This window comes from Phyllopteryx taeniolatus, chromosome 11 (assembly GCF_024500385.1).
Source record: "Phyllopteryx taeniolatus isolate TA_2022b chromosome 11, UOR_Ptae_1.2, whole genome shotgun sequence".
Taxonomy (NCBI): Eukaryota; Metazoa; Chordata; class Actinopteri; order Syngnathiformes; family Syngnathidae; genus Phyllopteryx; species Phyllopteryx taeniolatus.
This window is the reverse complement of record NC_084512.1, coordinates 1,880,347-1,907,163: the sequence shown is the minus strand read 5'-3', so window position 1 is coordinate 1,907,163 and position 26,817 is coordinate 1,880,347. Positions and strand designations below refer to the sequence as shown.

The 26,817-nt window shown below is 42.0% G+C and overlaps 2 protein-coding genes across 10 annotated transcripts in view; one reads left to right on the top strand and one right to left on the bottom strand.

Moving 5' to 3' along the window:
* Positions 1–11,981, top strand: part of gbf1 (golgi brefeldin A resistant guanine nucleotide exchange factor 1) — a 139,193-nt gene extending 127,212 nt beyond the window's left edge. For all 5 annotated transcript variants that reach the window (XM_061790664.1, XM_061790668.1, XM_061790663.1 and 2 more), the window contains 6 exons: positions 2,940–3,070; positions 3,183–3,284; positions 3,502–3,615; positions 3,696–3,873; positions 6,206–6,409; positions 10,078–11,981. In XM_061790664.1, coding sequence (XP_061646648.1) covers positions 2,940–3,070; positions 3,183–3,284; positions 3,502–3,615; positions 3,696–3,873; positions 6,206–6,409; positions 10,078–10,313 — 965 coding nt within the window. In that variant the 3' untranslated portion in view covers positions 10,314–11,981. The remainder of the gene's footprint in view (positions 1–2,939; positions 3,071–3,182; positions 3,285–3,501; positions 3,616–3,695; positions 3,874–6,205; positions 6,410–10,077) is intronic.
* A 198-nt stretch (positions 11,982–12,179) lies between these two features.
* On the bottom strand, positions 12,180–26,794 carry LOC133486059 (core histone macro-H2A.2). Of its 5 annotated transcripts, none has more exons than XM_061790669.1 (9): positions 26,580–26,794; positions 25,147–25,324; positions 23,190–23,296; positions 21,198–21,395; positions 20,950–21,054; positions 20,078–20,177; positions 19,914–20,003; positions 18,186–18,360; positions 12,180–13,770 (listed from the first exon to the last, which is right to left on the bottom strand). In XM_061790669.1, the coding sequence occupies exons 2-9, from the start codon at positions 25,316–25,318 to the stop codon at positions 13,605–13,607; spliced, it is 1,113 nt and encodes a 370-aa protein (XP_061646653.1). In that variant the 5' UTR covers positions 25,319–25,324; positions 26,580–26,794; the 3' UTR covers positions 12,180–13,604. The 5 variants fall into 5 exon arrangements, with proteins under 5 accessions (XP_061646653.1, XP_061646654.1, XP_061646655.1 ...); XM_061790670.1 differs by lacking the exon at positions 26,580–26,794 and adding an exon at positions 26,438–26,570; XM_061790671.1 differs by lacking the exon at positions 26,580–26,794 and adding an exon at positions 26,477–26,555.
* Positions 26,795–26,817: the final 23 nt, after the last annotated feature.

Genomic DNA, 26,817 nt, shown 5'->3' with positions numbered 1-26,817 from the left:
CCAGACATTCCCAGCAGACCCTCACAATACGTTTGGGCCTGCCACGTCGGACCGGCATCTTCCCCCACCAGGTGGTGATCAGTTGACAGCGCTGCCCCTCTCTTCACCCAAGTGTCCAAGACATGCGGCCGCAAGTCCGATGACACAACCACAAATTCGATCATCGAACTGCGACCTAGGGTGTCCAGGTGCCAAATGCACGTGTGGACACCCTTATGCTTGAACATGGTGTTCGTTATGGACAATCCGTGATGAGCACAGAGGTCCAATAACAGATCACCACTCAGGTTCTGATTTCTGATTGGGGGGGAGTTCTCCCAATCACGCCCTTCCAGGTCTCATTGTCATTGCCCACATGAGCATTGAACCCCCTCCAAGGACTCCAAAAAGGGTTCGTACTCTGAACTGCCGTTTGGTGCATAGCCACAAACAAACAATCAGGAACCGTCTCCCCACCCGAAGTCAGAGGGAGGCTACCTTCTCGTCCACCGTTGTGAACCCCAATGTACAGGCACTGAGCTGGGGGGCAATAAGTATACCCACACCTGCTCGGCGCCTCTCACCGTGGGCAACTCCATAGTAACCAGTACCTTAGGAAAAAATATGTTGACCCCAAACTTTCAGGAACTGTTGAAAGACCACTTGAATATAGGTTGAACATGATTTGCAAATCATTGTATTCTGTTTTTATTTGTTTAACACAACGTCCCAACTTCATTGGAATTGGGGTTGTAAATTCCAATAGCAGTTAAGGACAGCATCTGAAATTTTAACCCCTTAACAGCTGAGAAAGTTTGACCTCTCACCAGATGAAGAGGCCAAAAATGGTGATTCAGCCGCAACCCAAAAAAAAAAAATAATAATAATAATCTTACAATTAATCGCCCAAGCCATCATCATCACAGTCTGCGACAGTAGTCCCCCAGCATCACAGCATCTGATCTACAGTCTGTCATCATAGCAGCACCACGCCAGTTCATTGCACTCATCTCATTCAATGCATCGGCCCACCTTTTTTTTTTTCATTCTAATAAATATAAATTACGACCAACAATTACAAATAATCCAACAATTAATATTTTCTATATATACTCGTTACCATCCGTTAAAAAACAGATTACATTGGGGTTGTCCAAACTTCTTTTTTTTCCTCTGAGGGTCACATACAGTAAAACCAAAGGAGGAAAGGGCCACTTTGAAATTCTTCAACTTAATTTTATTAAACATGCAAAAACCACACATTATTCACCTTACCACTATACAGCACTACTGTGTCCTAGTTTTAATCACCACCTTGACATTTTTCTAAACAACAAGTAAACATTACAATTCTGGGACAACATTTCCTGAATTTATAGTTGACAAAACCCCCTCAGAAAGTTCTAGGTGAGTAACATTTTTTTAAATCCATATGATAGTCTGCATTGTGTATTTTACTATACTTCTAACAAATATGATGTAAATTGGTCAATTCGTCGACATTTTGTGGACCCTCCGCTGTCCAGGTACCTTGTGCTGTTACTCTGAGCCGACATGATGGCTCATATTTTCCGTCACTTCCAATGGTAATTTATATTATCAACTACGAATGCATCTTAACGATACAATAAATGTATTCTAAAAATTGATAGGGTTTTTGGCAAATTAAACAATGCATCACCTGACTGGGGAGAGGGAAGTCTTGGGCGTCCCTGCTAAAGCTACTGCCCCCGCGACCCGACCTCGGATAAGCGGTAGAAAATGGATGGATGGGATCACCTGACTTCCATATTACTATTTTGTAAACTTGGGCCCTGAGCTTTCAATAATTTCATTATTATTCTATGTTGTCTGTTTCTGTGTTTAGCAAGATTTCCAATGATACTAGGAAATGAAAATAGGGTAAAGATTATGAACATTATGAACATTTGAAACCTGGATTCAATAAAAAAAAAAAAAAGGTGGGAGATAGGGGCGGGGGGCAAGCAGCTGTATATACTTTGGACACCCCTATAGTACAAATGTGTTGGAATCCTTGTTCTTTTGGTTTTCTTGCTGTCCACACACATGGACTCGGCTGACGACTGACGCCCTTAGCTTAGCGTCTCCGTAAGCATGCAGCTACCTATTCATATCTGTTCTGCAGTGGCAGCAGCTGATTTCCTCTGTTGTTTATTTGTTTTCATGGGATTACACAGTAGCTGCACCCTCTCCATGAACGCATTTTTTTTCCCCATGGCATTGAGGTAGGAAATTCACATCGATTCCAACTTATTTATTTCTCTGGCGTTTGAATCTGAGGGAAAAATTTTTACTGGCTGGAGCTCAGACCACAGCCATGCGACTTCCAATCGGTTTCATTGCTGGAGGGAGGGTCACATTATGGAGCATTTTCGGCTTTTATTGGTTGCTACGTGCATTTGAAAAATATATATATGAAATGACGTTAGAGGCATTAATGTGGCACATTGTTTACTAATCACTTGTAGCCTAATGAAGGTATTTTGGGAGAAATCTCAGAATGGAAAATATTCATCATCTGCTCTATTTTTGTCCGTTACGGAAAAAGCCTTTGCAACATTCGGACTCTTTAGCCAGAGCAGGTCACATTTGTATATAATTTTTATGTGAATTTAGCTTCGTTTATATTCCCTAATTATGAGCAAACATACCTTATATACACAAGTAGCCTCTTATTAAAGCAATATAATTTAATGCCTTATACAAATATATTATAATAATATGGAACACAATTGAGGTTAGAATGTTAGCGTGTTAACTGTTCTGGTTTTTCACACGGCCGCTTTGGAAAATGAATTGTTCCAACCCTAGTCTAAGCTCGAATCAAAAAGCTCTCTTTTTAAAACCGCTTTCACACTGTATGACATTTAGGTCAATTTGCATAGAAGACAAACCTCCATGGTTTATGTCTTCAATTTCTCCACTGTTTACCTCTTAAGGCATTGCATGGCTGTGCTGTGATGCCAGACGGCAAGTACGTATGCAGGCTCTCAACTACCTCCAGAGGGCTCTGCTTGTACACGATCTCCAGACGCTAAATGCTGCAGAATGGGAATCCTGCTTCAATAAGGTAATTCTTACTCTGCTCAGGAGACTGAATATATATATATATATATATATATATATATTATCATATATATTACCATATAGATTAAAAAGCCAAACCAATCATTTCCTCGCAGGTGCTTTTTCCATTACTGACCAAACTCCTCAACAACATAAGCCCAGCTGATGTTGGTGGAATGGAGGAGACCAGAATGAGAGCCTGTACCATCCTATCCAAGGTTCATGCTACACAAACAGAGGATAAATCAACTTTGCTGCCATCTTGTGGCATATATGGGCAATGCTAAACCTTTTTAGGGTTGACCGTCAATTCCCCGCGGATTTTCGCTATTCATCAGCACTTCATCTTGTACTTTTACATTGTGCTTGTAGCGTGATTTATTTTCTGATTAACGTGTAATCTTTTATAATTTTTTTTAAAACTGCGTATTCCAGGTTTTTCTTCAACACCTCCTACCACTGTTGTCCCTGCCAACCTTTGCTGCCCTGTGGCTCACCATTCTGGATTTCATGGACAAGTACATGCATGCAGGATCCAGTGACTTATTGGTGAGAGCTTTATTGGCAGACACGATTTTTAAGAGTGTGTAAATGTGGAACTCAACATACCTCTGTGTCGGTATGTCTAGTTGGAGGCCATCCCAGAGTCTCTAAAGAATATGCTGCTGGTGATGGACACAGCAGAAATCTTCCGCAGTGCAGATTCCAAGACAAAATACTCAGACTTGTGGGAAATAACGTGGGAACGAATCGACTGCTTCCTGCCTCACCTGAGAGAGGAGCTCTTTAAACAGACTGTTTTACCAGGTACATGTTTATTTCATGTACATCCATGCAACTGCTTGACTCAACTTCTAAAATATAATCCTACAGAAGCAATCAATTTAAATGAATTTTAATTACCGTACATTTTCTCTATTGCAAACCACGTAAGTCAGGGGTGTCAAACTAATTTTTGGCACGGACTACATCGTAGTTATGACTTCCCTCGGTGGGCCGCTACAACTGTGAACCCATATAAATGAAAGATTACCTCATATCCTGTAATTACATACAGTATACACAACACATTGATGAATAGCCAGTTTTGAAATCAGAAGCCTATAAAAACATGTTTTTCCACTCTTACATTTTTTTTCAAAGGGGGATTAATAACAAAAAAATGCTTTCAAATATCTCAATGGTATTACACCAGAACACAATGAGCAATTTGGATTCGCTTTCGCGGGCCACATAAATTATGTGGCGGGCTGGATCTGGCCCCCGGGCCACCAGTTGGACACCTGTGACATAAGTAGAATTATTCCGTTCCAGGGGTCGAAACTTATCCATCATAATACTATTAAATGTTGTACAGGTTTCAATGTAAATTGTAATTTTAAGTGCAAAGAGAAATTACAAGTACCGTAATTTCTCGTGTATAATGTTCAGCATTATGATAAAGAAATTAATGATGGTTGTTGTTCAGTCATCAGTCATATTTAAAAAAATAAATAAATAAAATAATTCACAACTTCTGCCGGGGCATATAAATTTATGAGCACAACTCTACATATATGCAGTCATACGTACCCCTGTCATATTGGAATGAAAGTGTAGACTACACCTTTTTCATAACCTCGAGGTGGTGGTGGCATTTTTGAATTAAAGTGTACAGCTTTTTCATAACCACTAGATGGTGGCATACATTTATAAAATGTGAATGTTTTTCAATTTGCCCCTATGCCTATGTATAATGCTCACTATTGACTTGACAATTTTTTTGGGGGGAAAATGCGCATTGTACGTGAGAAATTACGGTAACTGTTCTTAATGGTCACACTGAAAAGACAAACCTTCTGAGTACCGTTTTACGTTTCTTTGGCGTCATTCTATTTTCATTACCATTTTCGTCTTTGGCATTGTACCCTGACGGAAGTTTTAAATACGAGTCCTTTATCACACTGCCAGGGTTCCTACGCAAGTATGGAAAATGGAAACTACTTTATGGAAAAATATTGATGTTTCCAAGACTGTTACAACAGCTCTATTTTCTCAAACAAAAAATGAGTATCTAAAAAATATAGATCGATCTGTGTTTTTTTTTTTTTTTTTTAAGATGCTTGGAATCGCAGCTACTTTTGTGTGAGAGCACACAGTATGATACCATGGTCTTTATGAATACTCGACTCCGATTGGCTCAGAAAATTCCGTCAGTCTATATTATCAACTGATAATGTACAGCCTTTGAACGTCTCAAGTAGTTCCTGTCAAAAAAAACATGACCGTACATTGTTCCAAATTAATGCGCAGCACCCATAGCCGTTAAAATATATGAGCAAACATTTACCAACCTGACAGTCAGATTTTGTGGTAAGTAAACGTGAAGTACCCTGAGGACAGAAATTAGCCAATTTAAAACAAAAATGAGTGATTTCCTCACTGACTGTTTTTGTCAATGTCTATGTCTCAGTGTTCTCTGTCAGTTGACTGTCTGTTGTCGTACTAGAGCGGCTCCAATTACCGGAGACAAATTCCTTGTGTGTTTTTTGGACATACTTGACAAATAAAGATGATTCTGACAAACAGTTAACTCTGTAAGGTTTAAATAAACTCGCAGAAGAGGAGGAGGAAATCAACGCGAAGAGAACCAAAAATAGGCGTTTAAAAATGCTGAGACATTTCCTGGCACAAAAATTGACAAATACAAACCATTATTTGGCAACATGTCGTCTTATAAAGAATCAGAATGATTCACATCTATTTAGTGAAATGTTACAAATTATTTCAATTTTGTTAACGAGAAGTTTGGAAGTTAAGGTCTGGAAATAGTATGGAATTTTGAAATCTCAAATGTGTAGGAAGCCTGCAATTTGGCATCTTAGAATCAAAACAGAAGAGCTGACATTCATGATTACACACACAGTGAAAAATTGATTAGATGGCCAAGTGCGAAAGGGGCTGTGGACTGGAAAACGAGGGAGATAATCTGATTCCAGGTTACGTGTCATCTCGCCATGCGTTTGTTGGAATTCTGGGTTCTTGTTTGGAGTCTGGACTATTTTCTCCTTCAAACCTTTGGTCGAATACGGAGTTGTCAACTATTGAACCTTTTGCGTTCTATTGAACTAACTACATATTCGGTATGTTGTGTCCTTAGTTCCTTCAGAACCAGTACCCAGTCCTCCTCCATCAGAGTTGCAGGCACCATCCTCATCAGGCCGGCCTCCCTCACCACAGGGTTCTCTGGTTCCAGCACTCCAACAGCCGCCCTCTCCTGTGTCTCTGCCTGTAACGTCTGCAGAGCCTCGAACTCCCAGCAGGCCAGCATCGCCGCAGGAGATCCAAGCAGCCAATGCCAATGGTACCACATACAAATGGTTCAACTGTGATCTCACAAAAAATAATAAATTTTCAAATAAATCTAATTTTATGTAATTGATTGATCTCTGATCCAGTACAAGAACTTGTCTAAAATACTTCTGGAACTATAGTAAGTTTTACCATGCATATAGTACCATATATGCCAAGCACTTGAACATGAACATTAGTTTCAATGTTACTTCATGGTGCTTGGTCCTCTAATACTGTCACTGTTGGAAACTAGCAGCTGTGCCTTGAAAGATTACGACAGTCAGCTTCTAAATGTTCATGCAAACTAAGTACTAAGTGTGATTGTTGGCTGTGCGCTCGTGAGGGGTTCAGTTAGTTTTCTAGTGGAATACAGTGGGGCAAAAAAGTATTTAGTCAGCCACCAATTGTGTTCTCCCACTTAAAAAGATGAGAGAGGCCTGTCATTTTCATCATGGGTATACAGTTGGGTACGGAAAGTATACAAACCCCCTTAAATATTTCACTTTGTTATATTGCAGCCGTTTGCTAAAATCATTTGTTCTTTTTTTTTCCTCTCTATGTACACACAGCACCCCATATTGATATAATTTTTTTTTAATTGTTGCAGAGTTATTAAAAAAGAAAAACTGAAATATCACACAGCCGTAAGTATTCAGACCCTTTGCTGTGACACTCATATATTGAACTCGGGTACTGTCCATTTCTTCTGATCATCCTTGAGATGGTTCTCCACCTCCATTGGAGTCCAGCTATGTTTGATTATACTGATTGGACTTGATTAGGAAAGCCACACACCTGTCTATATAAAGACCTTATAGCTCACAGTGCATGTCAGAGCAATTGAGAATCATGAGGTCAAAGGAACTGCCTGAAGAGCTCAGAGACAGAATTGTGGCATGGCACAGATCTGGCCAAGGTTACAAAATACATTCCGCTGCACTTAAGGTTCCTAAGAGCACAGTGGCCTCCATAATCCTTAAATGGAAGACGTTTGGGACGACCAGAACCCTTCCTTGAGCTGGCCGTCCGGTCAAACTGAGCAATCGGGTGAGAAGAGCTTTGGTGAGAGAGTTAAAGAAGAACCCAAAGATCACTGTGGCTGAGCTCCAGAGATGCAGTCGGGAGATGGGAGAAAGTTCTAGAAAGTCAACCATCACTGCAGCCCTCCACCAGTCGGGGCTTTATGGCAGAGTGGCCCGACGGAAGATCTTGCGTGGAGCCCCATATCGAGGGAGATTATCTGTGGTCTTGTATGTCTTCCATTTTCTAATAATTGCTCCCACACCAAGCTGCTTACCTATTGCAGATTCAGTCTTCCCAGCCTGGTGCAGGCCTACAATTTTGTTTCTGGTGTCCTTTGACAGCTCTTTGGTCTTGGCCATAGTGGAGTTTTGGAGTGTGACTGTTTGTGGTTGTGGACAGGTGTCTTTTATACTGATAACGAGTTGAAACAGGTGCCATTAATACAGGTAACGAGTGGAGGACAGAGGAGCCTCTTGAAGAAGTTACAGGTCTGTGAGAGCCAGAAATCCTGCTTGTTTGTAGGTGAACAAATACTTATTTTACAGCATAATTTGCTTATAAATTCTTTTAAAATCAGACAGTGATTTTCTGGATATTTTGTCTTCTAATGTTGTCTCTCCTAGGTGATGTATACCTATGATGAAAATGACAGGCCTCTGTCATCTTTTTCAAGTGGGAGAACTTGCACAATTGGTGGCTGACTATCAGAGTTGGGCTGCTCTCGTATGCCATGTTCTCACTTAACAGTACAGTTCAGTTGTATGTTCCCCACAGAGTTATTTCTAATCAGGCTTGCTTTTCCAACGACTGGGCAATAAGACGAGACAAAGACAAAGTGTCTCACTAAATTAGACATTTAACATGGTACAAGGTTTATTCAAGGCAGTTTCCTTTTCTTGGTTGTTTAAGAACTTTCACCTTTCATCTAAAATGTTCTTCAATTCAAAATTTGAAGTGTGAAGTCCTCCTGTTGACTGTTAGCTCCATAAATATTGGGACATCGACACAATTCTCATCACTACCACAACGGATTTGAAACAAACTCACCTGACCTGAATCCAGTTGAGCATGCATTTCACTTGCTGAAGACACAAAAGGAAAGGAAAATGTCACACAAACAAGCAGGAACTGAAGACTGTTCCGTTAGAGGCCTGGCAGAGCATCACCAGGGATGAAATTCGGGTTGTTGTTGCTGGATATGACTAGTGAATGACAACTTTCCCTAAGAACCGGTCGTTCACCTGCCTGCTGGCCACTTTTTCCACAGAGTGGGACAATCTTTGTCCAGAATTTGGACAGGTGCTTTAAAAGAGGTGTGAAAGAAGCCATCGGTGTCCAACTAGAAAGGCCTTCTCTAAACAGAGGAAGAAGTTTACGCCAACACTAATCGTCCTTTTTCAACAATGTCCTGACAAAGTGGTCACTAACTGGTCATTTTTCCACCAGGCAGGGGAACAACAACCCTCATTTGATTACCCCTAAGGGACAGACCCACCACAGACCTGAGTAGGTGGCATCCACACCTACGGTTTAGAACTGAAGAAGCCTTTTGGATTTATGGTGAAATGTCTTCAACAACCGAGAAGAGTCGAGTTGCCTCAGTTGAACTTTGACTGAGAATCGACATATTTTACTCTTAACATTGAAAATTCAATGAGACTGCCTCAAACACACCAGTGAGCAAACAGCTTATTGGTTTCGAACAATAGAATTGAACTTGTGGGGTGAAAATGCTGTTTCTGAGGCGAAATCGAGAAATTGGTACGCTGGTGCCTTTGGCTGCCTCGTCTCCTTCCGGAAAAGTTAGTCTTTTTAGTTTGCAATGACTTACTTTAAGCAGGATCCAGCGCTCTACCATGGCCAAAGGTAGAGTCCGGCTTGGTTTACACCAGTCTCGGTGCCGTGGATCGTCGCTGGCCGGGTCCAGCGGCCTCTTTTCTAGCTCGCTAACTGGCTGGCTAGCTAGCACAGCATTCGTCATCTGCAACCCTGGTTTGGATCCTGCTCAGCTTTGTCCTACTTTTACTGTCGTCCTCTTCCAGCGGTGGCTCCTATCAAGCTTCAGTAGGCTTTCAGCCATTTTGCAAATGATGTCACAGAGAGCTGTGATTGAATTTCTTGTTTTGGAAGAGGAATCACCACTAAACATTTTCATTTGGTTGTAAGAGCCTAGCACTATTCCCTGGGTTGACTGCTGAAGCTGGTCTGCTGCTCCTTTGCTTATCATGGAGGTCACGCAAAGCAGGCTCTTGTTCTTCACCTTTGATCCTGGACACCCACTTTTTGAATGTGCTGTAGCCCATTGCAGCTTCCCTGTACATATTTTGTAACCTTTTGAAAGTGTTTAGCACTAGTGTTTCCCGTTCCAAAGCAAGAATCTCAGTCATTGTTCTTTGCTTCTGACAGGCATCCATCAATGACCTCATTTCCAAAATGACTGACAGGAAGAGGACAGGCATAAACAAAACTTTAAAAAAAAAAAAAAAAACATAAACGTTCAAACAAGTATTTAAACTACAATTTGTGAAAATTTCAGAGGAAAAATTAGTGTTAGTGTCATCTTGTACGCACTACAAGGGGGAAAAAAATAGGGCTGCCATTAAATTGCGTTGTGGCATTGATGGCTAACAAATGTTTTTGTTGAATGTCTTTCAGGGCCAGACCGATCATCTTCCCCCGTGCCAGTGCCACCACAGACCCCTCACAGTCAAGTGTCCTCACCCTTGAGCCAGTCACCTCTCATCATCCAACCCCTTGCTTCTCCACTGCAGGTGGGGGTCCCGCCCATGTCCCTGCCAATCATCCTCAACCCCGCCCTCATCGAGGCCACATCACCGGTACCACTGCTCCCTGGTCCCAGACCTACGAGCCCCTCTGACGAGGTCCAGTAGGAGCTCTGTTGCTTCACTAATAAAACGGCGCGCCACCAGCCCTCGTGGTACAGCTCAACACGCACTCTTCAACCTGTGACTTCACTCCAGGAACTCTGATCCAGTCATCTTAGGGTCTATTGGAGGATCATGTCCTTATAATGGCAATTCTGGCAGATTACAGTTTATTTTTGACTCATTCCACACTGTGAAGGTAAAAAAAAAAGAATCGTCATCATATTCCCTTTAGATAATGTTGGTACATTTTCTACTCTGGGAATGTTCATGGTGACTTGAGTTTACCCAATGCTCATGAGGAGACCCTAATCATGTTAGGGACTATACTCTAAAGTCATTGTTTGCTTTCTGACAACCAGATTTAAGATTTAGTAGTATTTGGACAGTCCTGTAGTAAAATATCTTAGAATCTAAAAGGAAATATACAGTAATACAAAAACCGTTAAAAATGTTAATGCATCGAAACATATTGGGAGGAAAAAAAGGAATTCCATCTATTTTCTGTGCTGCTTAGATCATTAAATACCCACACATACACATATTGATGCACTTGCATATGGTGGTGGAATTATTCATGTGAATGCTCCCCACATTAGGCTTACGTAGTCTGTCAGATTCCATGTTTGATCATGTAAGCAATGTGCTTCAAGACATGTTATTCACTGGAGCAAATTTAAACCTCATCATGAAATACTTTTTGTGCCTCTTAGTTGCATGTTAAGGTTAAGATTGCAGGCAAGGAGAGTTAAGTATTTGAGGCACTGCATGTCAATTAAATCAGGTTGATTCACGTTCAGCATCATTGCAGCCTTGTAATAACTCGTGTGGGATCAGCTCAGACTGCAGTAAAAAAATTCGAGGACAGAGATTCAATTGTTTTTCATTTATTGGGCTGAGACCGGTCCGCCCCCCTCTTCTTTTTTTTCTTTTGAAACCCCATACAAAAAACAAGCTTTGTTTTAAAGCATGTCATCAAAGGTTTGTGTGCATGTTCGGTCCTTCAGAGGATCAGCAGATCAACATTCCAAAGTGTAGATGAATTATATAGAGTGCAGTATTGTTATTTTGTTGTTTCTCTTTGTGCTTGGTATAGCTCCCTGTGTACAATGTAGCACACACAGTTAAATCCTAGGGCCCACAAACCTCATCAATGAATGAATGCGGTTCCCCCTTTTAGATTTCAAACAGAATTTGCCGACAGAAATACTATGTTGATATTTTTAATGACATTTCTCAGAAAATTCAAAAAGAGTTCAATTTCCATAGATATATATTCCATTCTGCTGAGCAATATAGGTTCATGGCATTTACTGGATTTGAAAAGATATTGTTTTGCATCATTTTCTCATGTGATGACACTAAAATTGACTACTTGTATACTAGTTATGTCACTTAAGACAGGACAGTGTCTCCTTAACGTTGGGTGGCCCTTGAGGTTCTCTTCGTGATGTTTTATGTTATTTATTGAGTTGGAAAAAAATCACAACCCACACATGGAAAATTGGTCTCATACCACGAACCGCTTAAGAGATTTCTTTAAAAGAAACAAAATATATATTTTGTTTTGGAGCTGATGTTTGGCTTGAACAGGAAATCAAATAAATTTAATATGTACATAATATACAAATGAAAGGTGATGTACTTTTTACGATGTAATAAATATAATGTAAATGTTGTTGTCTTATTACTCCCACAAGTCTCCAGTAATGCATTAGGTCAGTGGAAGTCAGTCACTATCAAATGATTTCAAGATACATACACAAACAGTGGAACTTCAAAAGTCTGCGTGACAACTGGAGTGAGACTAACCCATTATTCTTCCTACCTTGAGTGTGTCTAGTACTTTACAAAGACTCTCCCAAAAGCAAATGATGTAAAACATTTTATTTCAAAGCAGAATGAGAACCAAATTTTTTCTTTTTTTGTAACTAGTGTATCAGAAACTACAGAAGCCACGAAATAACTTCTATTTGTACATGGAATGTAAAAACATCTGTGACACAGCAACCATAATGGCAAACTTAAGGGACTTAAATTACCTAATCTATAAGGGACAGCAACATAAAGGTCAACAGCTTTCCACTCAACTCACATTTCCCTCTTAATTTCACTTAGATCCACTACTGTTATCGACAGTGGCCTGGAAGTGAAACATTTTTACATTTCAGAAAACAAATTAACAAAAGACGAAGCACCTGAAAAGGGAACGTCCCATTTCACAGACGTTAGAAATCCTACGCCCTTTCTCGGCAAGACCTGCCCCGCTTCAACATGATTGGCTCCTGCATTGCGGGAAGGGTAGGCTACGCAGATGTAACGAGATGTCCATCCCAAATAGCGATCGTATATATGGACGCCCTGAACAGCGAGCCTATATAGGCATTTGATGCTGTATATACAATATATTGTACTTGATCACATTTCTTCAACCATAAAATGGTAGATTAAGAGTTGAGGAAGAAGCAGGTTGTTAAAGAGAGGAGGCTGGCGAGAAATAAAAAGGGAAAATGTGGATATTTGCAAGGAAGCTGCTGGCTCCATTAATTTTTTTAATGTACCGAGAGAGGGATCTACCTTGCATACATTCTGGTCACAAGCTATGCTTTTCCTCGACACACACATACATTATGAATATAGTTTAGCATTGACGTTAAACAACATTTGATGCTCTATGTACTATTTAGGACTTGAGCCGAGGCAACGCGGCAGCACGGCTCGCAAACCCGCAAATGTATTTTCAGCGTAGGGGAATTGAATTTAATTGAATGTAAGATGGGATGTGAAGACGCCGTGCAACGGAGATTCTAATTTTTAATCGCGTCAAAACCAGTGGCCGACCGATCGGCCGCTCAAGGAAACGGTTGCCAAACCACGCACATTGCGCCATAGTTCAGTCAGGTTCGGCGGCGGTGCTCGGTGTTCGCTAGCCTTACTCTCCATAATCCGAACCTTAACTCATCCTAAACTGCCGTAACCCCAACCCAACTCCTAAACCTAACCATAATAAACTTCTTAGTTTAAAAAAAAAATGATATTTGGGATGGACATCTCGGTGGTACATCTGCGTAGCCTACCCTTCCCGCGATGCAGGAGCCAATCATGTTGAAGTGGGGCGGGTCTTGCGTGGCATTCCTAAGAATGTCTGTGAAATGGGATGTTCCCTTTCCAGGTGTTTCCTGAAATGTAAAAGTGTTTCACAATTTCTTATATTGTTTTGCATTTCCAGGCCACCGTAGTTATCAGCTATCGACACCATCGGCAAGACACACCAAGAAAAATCAACAACTAAGATCCTCACTTGGAGTCCAACTTTGCCATTTCTTGAAGGTAGATCCCGATGCTCTCGCTGTCAAACACAACAAAGTATATGTTTTTCAGAGAGGAGTTGGTGGATGACACAAAGTGGTTGGAGATGGCCTTGAGGATGAGCTGGGCAGCTGTTGGCTTTGGAAATCCATTCCTGTGGGGGAGGTTTTTGTCAGGGCAGTTGGCACAATGAAGACTCAGAACTACAGTTGGTTGCATGTTGGGAAAATGTAAACAAAGCACAAGGTTCTATTTAGCTAAACGGGCTGGTGCACTCAATATTTTGCATGTTCCACCCATCGCATTAAGCAGTCTGCAGTGTTTCTTTATTTCCGATATATATTTTATATTTAATGCAGCATCAACTACAAATAAATTAGAGCTGTCCCAATCCGATCAACCACAGCTGCACGAGACATACAGCGGCTGAAATAAGTATTTGACATGTCACCATTTTTCTCAAATATATTTCCAAAGATGTTATTGACATTAAAATTTCACCAGATGTTGGGAACAACCCAAGTAATCCATACAAACAAAGAAAGTAGAACAAATACGTGCGTAATAATGTGAAATGACACCGGGAAAAAGTATTGAACACGCCAACTAGTATTTATTTAATACGTTGTACAAAAGCCTTTTGTTTGCAATGACAGGTTCAAGACGCCTCCTGTATGGAGAAACTAGTCGCATGGATTGCTCCGGTGTGATTTTGGCCCATTCCTCCACACAAGCAGTCTTCAAATCTTGAAGGTTCCGTGGGATCTTTTATGAACTTGAGTTTCAGTTCTTTCCATAGATTTTTGACTGGAATCAAGTCACGTGATTGGCTGGGCCATTCTTGCAGCTTTATTTTTTTTTCTTTGAAACCAGTTGAGAGTTTCCTTGGCAGACAAGGGGCTGGATTGCTGTTTAATTATTGATAGATTTTCCATGTGTTCAATACTTTTACCCTGTTTCATTTCACATTTTTACACACAACTTAATTTCTGATCTTATTTGTTCTACTTTCTTCGTATGTATGGATTACTTGGGTTGTTCCCAACATCTGGTAAAATTTTCAGGTCAATTGCACCTTTGGAAGTAGATTTCGTGAGAAAAATGGTGACGTGTTAAACAATTATTTCAGTCGCTGTATCGCCATATAAAATGGTATCATGTTGGGATAGTTGTATTAAAATATATGTACAAACAAAAGACAATTTACACTTTTCTTAAGGCATTGGATCAGGATTCGGTTTCGGCAGATACTCAAACTACCGTGACTCAGACTGGCGTGCAAAAAAAAAAGGAAATGTGACTACATCCTTCTAACATTACACAAAAACATTAGGAGCACTTTCTTTTTGTTAGTTCGTTTGTGGACACACAAACAAATATTGAGCCCTCGACGTCACTATCGGGCATAATCTGTGGGAGCTTCCTACGTGTATATCCACCAGACTACAGTGGGCACGGAAAGTATTCGGACCCCCTCACTCTTTGTTATATTGCACCCATTTGCTAAAATCATTTTAAGTTCATTTTTTTCCTCATTAATGTCAGCCATGCAAACACCGGAGGCATGAAAAGGGTGACAAAAAAACAAAAAAAAACTTTAAGGGGGTCTGGGGGATCCCCCAAGCCCCCGCAGAGAATTTTCTTTTATTTTAACATAAATTAAGGAACCTGAAAGACTCTAAAGAGTACAATAAGGCAAAAAAATTATAATTCTTCACGCAGAAAGATTTACTTACACCGCTCGAGAACATGTTGATGTACAAATTTAAGATTAAAATTAAATTTGCTTTGTTTTCTTTTGCTTTTCTGTTCGTTTAACAGCGTTCCGTCGCTTAATACATTTAAGATTAACATCCGTATACTAGTTAGATAATTGCAGGCGCGTTTCCTAATTAATACAAGATGTACTAGCGGATCAACTCTTGCCGCCGATGTTACGGGCGCTTGGCCGTTCCGCTGGGACCGCAACCGGGGCCACGACTGATTTCTTACCACAGCATGAACATCAATTAAAAATAAGAAGAAGAATACAAAATAAAATGTGAATGTACAAATTCTGATGTTGTTGTGTGTGTTTACTGCACGGTGTTTTCTCAAGTTATAAGTGGGCTGAAATTACATGTAAGCTGTTGTTTTTGTTCGTCTAAATGTAAACCCAAGTAGCGCAACGTTGCCTTCATGGTAACGACGGCCTTCCCAACATGGCCGCCACGTACGCACGACGATCAGTGGGGCAGGCTTATCTAGCGTGAATACCTATGAAGCCCAATGGAAGACGACGTGTCAGGGCATGTGACTTTCTTGTGTCATTTGATTGGTGAACTAGACTTAAACGTCGCTCGCGCTTAAATCGGATGACGCAAACAGCGCCCGATGCGGAAGTCGAAGTTGTAGTCTCGCGCACGAAATAGTTGATAAATAAGCAATAATTGATCAATAAAAGTAGCGAGAGGCATTTAGATCATTGTAACAGAGTAAAAGTACCGTGACTTATTAACAGCAGAAGCGGCGGACGTTTTTTTCTGGTCTCGTCAACTCCTGTGACTTCGAGCGCACAGGCGGAACCTCAGGCCGCATATTCGTCCGCGGCGGAGTAATATTCACAATTACATCTGTGTGTGGATGGTGGATGTGTGGAGCTGCCAGCGTTCAAGGAGTACACACAGCACCCCATATTGACAGAAAAAAACTGAATTGTTGGAGTTTTAGCAGATTTCTTAAAAAAGAAAAACTGAAATATCACACAGCCATAAGTATTGAGACCCTTTGCTCAGTATTTAGTAGAAGCACCCTTTTGAGCTAAGGCAGCCAGGAGTCTTTGGGGGTATGATGCAACAAGTTTTTCACACCTGGATTTGGGGATCCTCTGCCATTCTTTCTTGCAAATCCTCTCCAGTTCTGTCAAGTTGGATGGTGAACGTTGGTGGGCAGCCATTTTCAGGTCTCTCCAGAGATGCTCAATTGGTTTTAAGTCGGGGCTCTGGCTGGACCATTCAAGAACAGTCACAGAGTTGTTCTGAAGCCACTCCTTCGTTATTTTAGCTGTGTGCTTAGGGCCATTGTCTTGGTGGAAGGTGAACCTTCGGCCCAGTGTGAGGTCCTGAGCACTCTGGAGAAGGTTTTGGTCCAGGACATCCCTGTACTTGGCCGATAATACCAATATGCCCCTTGGTGAAAATGAGTTTGATACCCTTGGCTGAGACCATTTCAAAGGCGTGTGTGTTTTACTTGTTTGACGCCAGCACTTGGTGTTCTGAAGGCTTTGGGCAGATTACATTTACATGGGACTGTATTGGACAGGTGATGAGCAGTGCCTGTTTTTTTTTCCACACATACCGCTTAGAATTAAGGCCAAAAAGTTTTGTCTTGGTCTCATCAGACCAGATCATCTTATTTCTCACCATTTCTCTCCACTGCAGTGATGGTTGACTTTCTAGAACTTTCTCCCATCTCCCGACTGCATCGCTGGAGCTCAAGCCACAGTGATCTTTGGGTTCTTCTTTACCTTTCTCACCAAGGTTCTTCACCCCCGATTGCTCAGTTTGGCCAGACGGCCAGCACTAGGAAGGGCTGTGGTCATCCCAAACGTCTTCCATTTAAGGATTATGGAGGCCACTGTGCTCTTAGGAACCTTAAGTGCAGCAGACGTTTTTTTTGTAACCTTGGCCAGATCTGTGCTTTGCCACAATTCTGTCTCTGAGCTCTTCAGGCAGTTCCTTTGACCTCATGATTCTCATTTGCTCTGACATGCACTGTGAGCTGTAAGGTCTTATCTTGACAGGTGTGTGGCTTTCCTAATCAAGTCCAATCAGTATAATCAAACAATTTTTCGGAAGAAATGGACAGCACCCGAGTTAAATATACGAGTGTCACAGCAAAGGGTCTGAATACTTATGGCTGTGTTAAATTCCATTTTTTTCTTTTTTAATCAATCTCCAAAAATTTCAACAATTCCGTTTTTTTCTGTCATTATGGGGTGCTGTGTGTACATTAATGAGGGAAAAATGAACTTAAATTATTTTAGCAAATGCCTGCAATAGAACAAAGAGTGAAAAATTTAAGGGGGTCTGAATACTTGCCGTACCCACTGTATGTTCTTCTTTGTCTCTTAAGTGTTTACTCTTTTTACATAGTGCCCCCTAGTGATCACACTGAGACCCTGTGATACAGGCTACATTTAAGTGAAATTAATGGCAAGACCGAAAAATATGCAGTGGGATGTTAAAATGTCAGTAATGACAATTTGTTTCTCCAAAATGTGTTATATTTGAGTATGCCATGTTTTTAAAAAAAAGTTTGTTTTTGAACAATTTTTGGTCAAATGAAACATTTTCATCACAATAGCAAGTTGTAATGGTAATCAAGTATCAATACGCTGTATCGTCGAGTTCTCAAATGTAAGTAGTTGCATGTCTCCATGAAAGTGGTATCAGTGAATCCGTAGTCTATAAGCCACTATTTGAAGAACTGTGGTAATCTTGGGCTCATTTATTGAACGCCCAGCCATCATACATCCAGAACTGTTTGAAGTTGCTGATGTCTAAGTCAGTTTAGCGCATGCGTCCTCACCGTCCGGCAGGGAGTGACGGGAAAGCCAAAGACTTGAGCTTCTTCTCCTCTGCAGCCGAGAGGCAGTTCTCCACGGTCTTTTCTAGGTGTTCCTCACACTTCTCTGACCCCCACTGAGGAAAATTGCAGTGAATGATGACGCGGGCCGTCATTCCACTGGCCTGGCTCACTGCCACTGCATAGGGAAAACACGTTTTACATTGAAATCCAGCATTTCTGTTTCTTATATATAAAGGATTAGTCTGTTTCATAAAAATAATACTGTTAAATTTACATAGATTTTTTTTTCTGCTTTTTGATTGAAAAATTTAGTGTCCTCGTTTAAAATTTTTGACGCTCCATCTGGTGGCGATGTCCAAATTTGGACCAACAATGGACCATGCCCTAATCCATCACTAATCTCCCTTAACACAATAGTAAAGTCCTAACTACAGAAAATAATTGTATGAAAAACTATAGTGTTCTAATTCCGTTCGCTGTTAGTAAACTCAAAATGTTATGTCATATGTCAGGATGGACCGAGGATCCCTCATATAATACATTTTGAAAAAAGCACGTTATTGATATGGCTTGGGGGTGGCACGGCGGCCATTCTGTCTCACTCATTTGAAGCCCAGAAATGTATTTTTAGCGCGAGTAAAGCTTATGTGCATTTTGATTGTCTGTAATCTATGACAGTATGTTCCGGCGATTCCAATTTTGAAGCGCAGAAAAACCAGTGGCCAATCGATTGGCCACTCGTGAAAACAGATGCCACACCACGCACGAGTGACAGTTCAGTCGAGTTCAGCTATGCCCTTCAGTGCGCGGAAGCATTAAGAGCCAATACCAGACTTCCATCATCTCAGTCAGCCAATCATGAAATGTATGTTTACCATTTGTATTGACTATTTTTTGTAAATATTTTCAAACATGCCAATACCAGAGATTACAAAATGCTGATAAGCCCGTCAGCTCCTCTAACGTCTTGCTTCAGTAGTTCTTTTTTTATATTTAGTGAATGCCCGATTCATTTCCCGCGCTGGTGCAGTTGGAAATGAGGCATTTTGCCGAGCAATGGGCGGAGCGGAGTTGTAAAACACTCACTAAAATATGATTTTGAGTTTCTGTAGCATGAAATAGTCATAGAATAATTACTGTGTCAATGAACACAATAATAAAAATGGCGGCCAATGAACAACATCTCCGTCTTTTCGAGGAGCCGTTGGCTACCAGCAGCTGTGTGGGTGGTCACGACCCGGCACCCCTCTCGTCCTCTCGTGGAGGGTTTCTCGTAGCCGGCTGCCGCGACTTCCTGAATCTCCCTACAGACATCAATCGCCAGTGACATACAGCCGAGGTCCGGAGACATGACACGAAAAGTACGATCAAGATGAGAAAAGAGGAAGAAGAGCAGGACGACAGCCGACAAACGTATTCAATGTCCGGGACGCGACCCCTCTCCCCCGGGCACATTGAGCCATTGGATATGTGGAGGCACTTTTTAATGCTGCACAAACAGTACGTGCTGGACTCGGGACAGCCTACGTCATATCGTAGCGACGGAACGTTTTGTTGTAATGCGGAATTCCAGGGGGCGTCAAGAATCGCAGAATAAAGCTTTAAATTCAATTGCACTTCACAACCGTAGGCACAGCCCGGCAGCAAAACACACGAACACTGTTTTAACACACTATCCTCACACATCAGTGTACGGACAAAGGGATAAAAGATCGACGCGGTCAGTACCAGATGCCACCTCCAAAGGTCCCTGTGCTTTCCGTAGCTCCTTCACTTCTTCCAGGAATTCTTGGCCTCCTGCCTTTTCCAAAGCGTTGCCTGCCAGCAATACAGCACAAATCAGATGAGTGCATGGAAGGCCGAAACATGTCTTCAAAGTGCTGCCTCCTCACCTACGCCATCTTTGAGGTCCATCTCTGCATTTGTTGGGTTAATTATAGCATCCACCTTGATTGTTCCAATTTTGCCGATTTCAGTCACTGTAAGAGAAAGCTGTGGTTCCCAACCATCACCAGCTTAGTATGAGTACCACTTTGTGTAATAGCGATAATGAAATGGCTGACATGATATTGGCCCAAAGTAAAAGAAATGTGCCTTTCGCAGTTCACATTACTTATTATTTATTATCTTTACAGGTCAGTGTAGTGCAGTTTGTCACTTGCACATGTCGGATACAGTTAGCTTTATTGGCTATATGATTTTAATGGGGCGGCAATGACTAACATAAGTTTAAATCGGGCTTTTGTTTTTCGTAGAGTAAGAAACCTTACGGAGTAATCTCAACTCATACATTTGGTAACTTGCCAAATTGCTTGAGGATACAAAGAACATGACGAGAAAGCCACTGTTTAAAAACAAGCCACAGTCAGTTTCATGAAATCAATTCACAAATAACAACCTTAGCCCGGCGAAGAGCGAATGCACACAAAAATATTGATAGGAACAATGCAAGTAGAGCGCAACGTTCAGCTTCATTTTCTACAATTAGAGTAGTGACGTTAAAAACATCATCGCAATCAATACTGGGCTGCCACAATGCGATTCTCTGAATACATAGCCAGGACCGTCAGTGTGAGGAACTGGCCCAGTGCTTAAGGCAGGAAATGGCCTGTTCACACCATGTCTGCATGGGCTGTTGCTCATGTCATTCATGTATAAATTTAAATACAGCAATAATATAATAAATAACGAGTTCACAAATGTCATTTATTGCAGGGTTTTCCAGAACGTAACCACTGCGATAAACAAGGGCTTACTGTCTTACCTTTTGACCAAGGAACAGGCTCTTGGCTGAGAGGATGGTAAATCCATCTCCTGGACCATCTTCCGCCGTGGAGTTTGGTACAGATTCTTTGTCGTTGTCCGTGCGCTTCACCATGTGGAGAAACAAAAACAGTTCAATGAAACTCAAATTACACCTTAACCAAAACCATTACAGAGTGTTACATATGAAGTCAAACTTTGCCGAGGTAGCTACTGTCTGTATCTAGTGCACACACTCTGCCGACCAACCTTTGACTTTCGCCCTCGTTTGCCCTTAACCTTTTTCAAGGGTTTGACGGCTTTGGTGCTTTTGGAGCGTAATTCCTGCTTCTCGGGGACGGATGCCTGGCTGTCCACTTTGACTCTGCTTCCTCTCTTCTTGGAAAGAAGCTCTGGGTGAATGCGAGGCAGCACTCCTCCATTTGATATGGTCACGCCCCGAAGAAGCTAGCAAACATTACCATTGAACCAACTCATACTGAAAGCTATTTTTTATACTGCATTGTAGTTTTTTTCCTCAATTTATCATTATATGCAGAGTATGAACTGGAACTGGAACTGGAACAGAGCATAAACAAATGTCTTGCACATGTGCAATTCCAATGAAGTTGGGACATTGTGTTAAACAAATAAAAACACAATACAATGATTTGCAAATTATGTTCAACCTATATTTAATTGAATACACTACAAAGACAATATTTAATGTTCAAACTGATCAACTTTATTTTTTTCAGCAACTAATCATTAACTTAGAATTTTATGGCTGCAATACGTTCCAAAAAAGCTGGGACAAGTGGCAAAAAAGACTGCGAAAGTTGAGGAATGCTCATCAAACACCTGTTTGGAACATCCCACAGCTGAACAGGCTCATTGGGAACAGGTTGGTGCCATGATTGGGTAGAAAAGGAGCTTCATTCCCAAGCAAAGATGGGGCGAGGTTCACCTTTTTGTGAACAAGTGCGTGAGAAAATAGTCGAACAGTTTAAGGACAATGTTCCTCAACGTACAATTGCACGGAATTTAGGGATTTCATCATCTATGGTCCATAATATCATCAAAAGGTTCAGATAATCTAGAGAAATTGCTGCATGTAAGCGGCAAGGCCCAAAACCAACATTGAATGCCCGTGACCTTCGATCCCTCAGGCGGCACTGCATCAAAAATCGACTTCAATGTGTGAAGGATATCACCACATGGGCTCAGGAACACTTCAGAAAACCAATGTCAGTAAATACAGTTCGGCGCTACAGCCGTAAGTGCAACTTGAAACTCTACTATGAAAAGCAAAAGCCATTTATCAACCTCACCCACCCCACAGAAACGCCGCCAGTTTCTCTGGGCCCGACTGATGCAAAGTGGAAAAGGGTTCTGTGGTCCGACGAGTCCACATTTCAAATTGTTTTTGGAAATTGTGGACATCATGTCCTCAGGGCCAAAGAGGAAAAGAACCATCCAGACTGTTATGGACGCAAAGTCCAAAAGCCGGCATCTGTGATGGTATGGGGCTGTGTTAGTGCCAATGGCATGGGTAACTTACACCATTAATGCTGAAAGGTACATACAGGTTTTGGAGAAACATATGCTGCCATTCAAGCAACGTCTTTTTCATGGACGCCCCTGCTTATTTCAGCAAGACAATGCCAAACCACATTCTGCACGTGTTACAACAGCGTGGCTTTGTAGTATAAGAGTGTGGGTACTAGACTGGCCTCCCTGGAGTCCAGACCTGTCTCCCATTGAAAATGTGTGGCCCATTATGAAGCGTAAAATACGACAACAAAGACCCCAGACTGTTGAACAGCTGAAGCTGGAAATCAAGCAAGAATGGGAAAGAATTCCACCTACAAACCTTCAACAATTAGTGTCCTCAGTTCCCAAACGTTTATTGAATGTTGTTAAAAGAAAAGGTGATGTAACACAGTGGTAAACAAGACCCTGTCCCAGCTTTTTGGGAACGTGTTGCAGCCATAAAATTCTAAGTTAATGATTATTTGCTAAAAACAATAAAGTTTATCTGTTGGAACATTAAATATCTTGTCTTTGTAGTGTATTCAATTAAATATAGGTTGAACATGATTTGCAAATCATTGTATTCTGTTTTTATTTGTGTTTAAAACAACATCCCAACTTCATTGGAATTGGGGTTGTAGCTGCATTAGGATCTTACCACTACAAAGTACTTTTGAGTTTAAAATAATGTGTTCATTTTATCCAAAGCCGCTCATAGAATGTAGTTACCTGGTTAAGCTCCTCATCATTGGCCACAGCCAGCTTAATATGTCTGGGAGTTATTCTGCCTTTCTTGTTGTCTCGCGCAGCATTTCCGGCTAACTCCAAAATCTCAGCTACGAGAGAAAACAGTGGAAATCCATGACACATACAGTATGTTAATTTGCATTTGAACTCATGTACTCTTCGCTTTGTGATCCCCATTCTCTTAGGAACAGTTGTAGAAAAGATGAGCCAACACTTATTCTCTCTGTCACAGTCTGCCATGTCAGCCAATCACAGTATGTCAGCCACAGTCAGCTAGACCCCCTAGTTAAGGCTTTGTTGATGATGCAATCATCATTGCCAGTGTTTGACAAGCCATCCACACAAGACGCTTCAAGCCTACCCCATGAATACACTCCACTTTTCGACCACGTGTTCTGCCATATCAAGTTTGCCTGTTCCTGTGGCTGTTTGCCCAGCCTTCTGCCTCCGACCTCGTTTTGCCTCAACGCGTTTGTGTCCCAGTCGCCGTGGCTGTTGGGGATTCTGCTACAAAGACAACTGAGTGTAACTTTCCCCGCCCTGCTCTCTGTGAATTGGGATTTAAGACAAGAATTATGTGTAAGCATTCCTGCCCTGCTATCTGTGGATTACGGAGCATTACATGACTTTGGCCCAACAAAAATTCCCAATCATCAAGGCGCCAACCTCTCAACTGTGAGGTTGAATGCTCTGTATCCTGGCTTTAAAGTGACCCGTCACAGCTGATCTTAAAGCCATTATTTAAGTCATTTCCATTCCAGTGGCTCGGCGTGCTGCATTTGGGCCCTATACCACACTTGCCTCGTGTCACTCTTACAGGGCAATGCGGACTATCGATGCGGTGGTCTTAACAATTCAAAACAACAGATTTGAATGCTATGACACAAAAGAAAATCATAAGAATAAAGCATGAGTCTAAAAAAATGAAAGGGGTCTTTCTAATTTCAGAATGCACAAGGTACACCCTTGGACTCGTCACCAATCGGTCGCAGGTCATCCAACCATTCACACTCACATGCACACCTATGAAGAATATAGAGGCTTCAATCTACCGAACATGGAATGTGGCAGGAAGTACGAGCCTCTGCAGAAAACCCAACAAGCACGCAAGCAAACTTGACACAGGAGGGCCTGAGCTGAGTGTTCACTACTCCACTGCACGTGCACTAGGCTTTACACGATCACGTTTTTGGGGCCGATCAGCGAGTTACAAAAAAACGGTAACCGATCACAAGATGGAGTAATGTGTCTATTTAAATGACTTGTTCATTTACTGTATATACTTGTGTACTGTGTAATGAGTCTCTTCAACAAAGGTATTCTCTATTCTGATCATTTATTCTAATCAGTCAGGTTAAACCAATATTACAACATGACAGAAATAATGGGGGCTAACTTACTGTAATAAAATTACTTTATTGTAATTACATTCCTTCACATACACCAAAACTTTAGAGCATGATTCGACAAAACGCCGCATGTTTACGTACAACCGTTCATGCTAGCACTAGCTTGCTAGGCTACATAACGCTTTGTGGCCTGCTTGTAAGCCGTATTGTCTTAAAAGTAGGTGAAATATTCTGTACACGATGGCGACACGGAGTAAATGTCTTTCGCGAGTCATTGATCGGCTCGGCGAATTATGACATTGAAGCCGATCAGCATAAAATTCAAATTATCGGCCGATACCGCTCAGATCGGTGTAAAGTCTGATGTGCACCTACAAATTCATTACATTTTAGAAAATAAAATTAAACTTAGGGTTTATGTAAAATAGAGGATATTGTCCAATGGCAGTCCGCAGATACGAAGATGAACAGGCACAGAAAAATCTCAATGCATTAGTCCATTTACTATTTAGCCAAAGTTAAGTTTAAATGGAAGGCGTTGCAGAAACACTGGAAAAGAAATGAATAGAGACATCGTGCTGTCATCCTACCTGCCAAGTACTCGATGACCGCTGCCATGTAGACGGGCGCCCCCATGCCGATGCGATATTTATGTGTGCCAGTGCGCAGATACCTCATCATTCGGCCAACAGGGAAGATGACCCCTGCCCGGGTTGAGCGGGACAGCTTGGTGGCCTTCTTTTTCCCCCCTCTGGCAGACATCTTGATCTGGAGTACCACATTAGGGAAGAGACAGAGTTAAGTCAAATCAAAAGGAGACACTTGGACACAACCTGTATTCTTCCGCCTTTCTAAAAGATATAAATGTCCAGTTTTAATTGACATTGTCAGATAGGTATGCATTTGACAGTGTGGTACCGTTTATGATTGTGGGTGTTGCATACTCTGGGCCACATTCTCCCGTTTGCGCCCAAGTCTCCTTTTTACGCACTCGGCCCGTGTGTCGTAAAAGTGCGCTGGTTTTCCGACACACCCCCCCCGTGTGTACCGGGCGAACACGGGGAGGCTTCGAGAACTGCCAAGTGGAGTTTCCCTGAGACATGCGATTGCCATAGAAAACCATTTGGAAGATGTGTCGCCTCTGGGGTGCGGATGAGGAAACGCCAAGTCTTTGATGGAACGCGTGCTCCGCCGGACATGAGAGGGAATGCCTGCGCGTCTTTATGACTTATGCACACGGGAGAATATGCAAATAAGACAGCTGGTTAATTTATTCTGTACTTCCAACTTTGCAGGAGCAGTTTGGGTAAGGCCTGTTTTGTGCCCCGCTGCAACGTTTTCTTGAAATTCACGGCCTTAACGTGTCCCAATACTTCTGTCCACTGAGCATACGTCACGATATGATTTTTTATTTTTTTTTTTCTATTCATTTTTCAGAACCATCTGATGACGGTTGAGATTCAGGCAAGGGTCGCAAGCACCCGGCATTGCATTATTTGGGAACACTGCGACGCGTGTCAACGCCGATCACGCATCACGTCGGTGTCCGCACTAACTCGCGCGGGATCCTGGGGCTGGCATTTCGGCGGAGGAGTACAAACACAGTTCACGGAGCCAACGGGGCTAAGCACAGCTCAACGTAGCTACGCAGACGCTAGTATGAGCATTCCTGCCATTTATTTTGCTCAAAAGCCATCCCCGGTGGTAATAACTGAAGCAACACTTGCTGACATTAACCAAATACCGAAATATAGCGCCTGTATATTCAATAAAACCAGCGAGTCGGTTGTGTCAAATTACTCCGCTCATCTGGGCTTGTCCTGTTCTTCTTCTACATTTTCCTCCATAACACACTTCGACGAGGCTCTCGGGCCCACTTACGTTCTCAAATATGTTATATGTCCCTACTGACGAGCTCACCGGACGCGGAGAGGAAGCGGCAGAGGGTTCCCGTCAGCCCAACGTAACGGTGCGTGGGGTGAGGGGGGGGGGGGGGGGAAGACAAATGGCCCAAGTTGTCTACCTGTTTTTCTGTCCTCCTGGTCACGCGAGACGAGCACGCGCCAACGCCACAGCAGACGAAACCTCAGCGACAGCGACACGGCTCGCGAAGTCTTAATTGGCCGCTGTGGCGTCCACTGGCCGAGGTTGGTTTTCCACTCGGAGGGAAGGAAAAAAATAATAATAAAAAAAAAATAAAAAAAATACCGCAAGAAGGACTCGCACCGACCGGACGCGGGCTGGCTCTGTGCTACTGATGC

What these genes read in the sequence shown, in the direction of transcription:
- LOC133486059 (XM_061790669.1), bottom strand. Translation starts at nt 25,318, where the DNA reads ATGTCTGCCAGAGGGGGGAAAAAGAAGGCCACCAAGCTGTCCCGCTCA. An exon ending in GGTCATCGAGTACTTGGCAG is followed by an intron (nt 23,297 to 25,146) that starts GTAGGATGACAG and finishes TTTCTCTCGTAG; the next exon opens with CTGAGATTTTGGAGTTAGCC. An exon ending in AACGAGGGCGAAAGTCAAAG is followed by an intron (nt 21,055 to 21,197) that starts GTTGGTCGGCAG and finishes CACATGGTGAAG; the next exon opens with CGCACGGACAACGACAAAGA.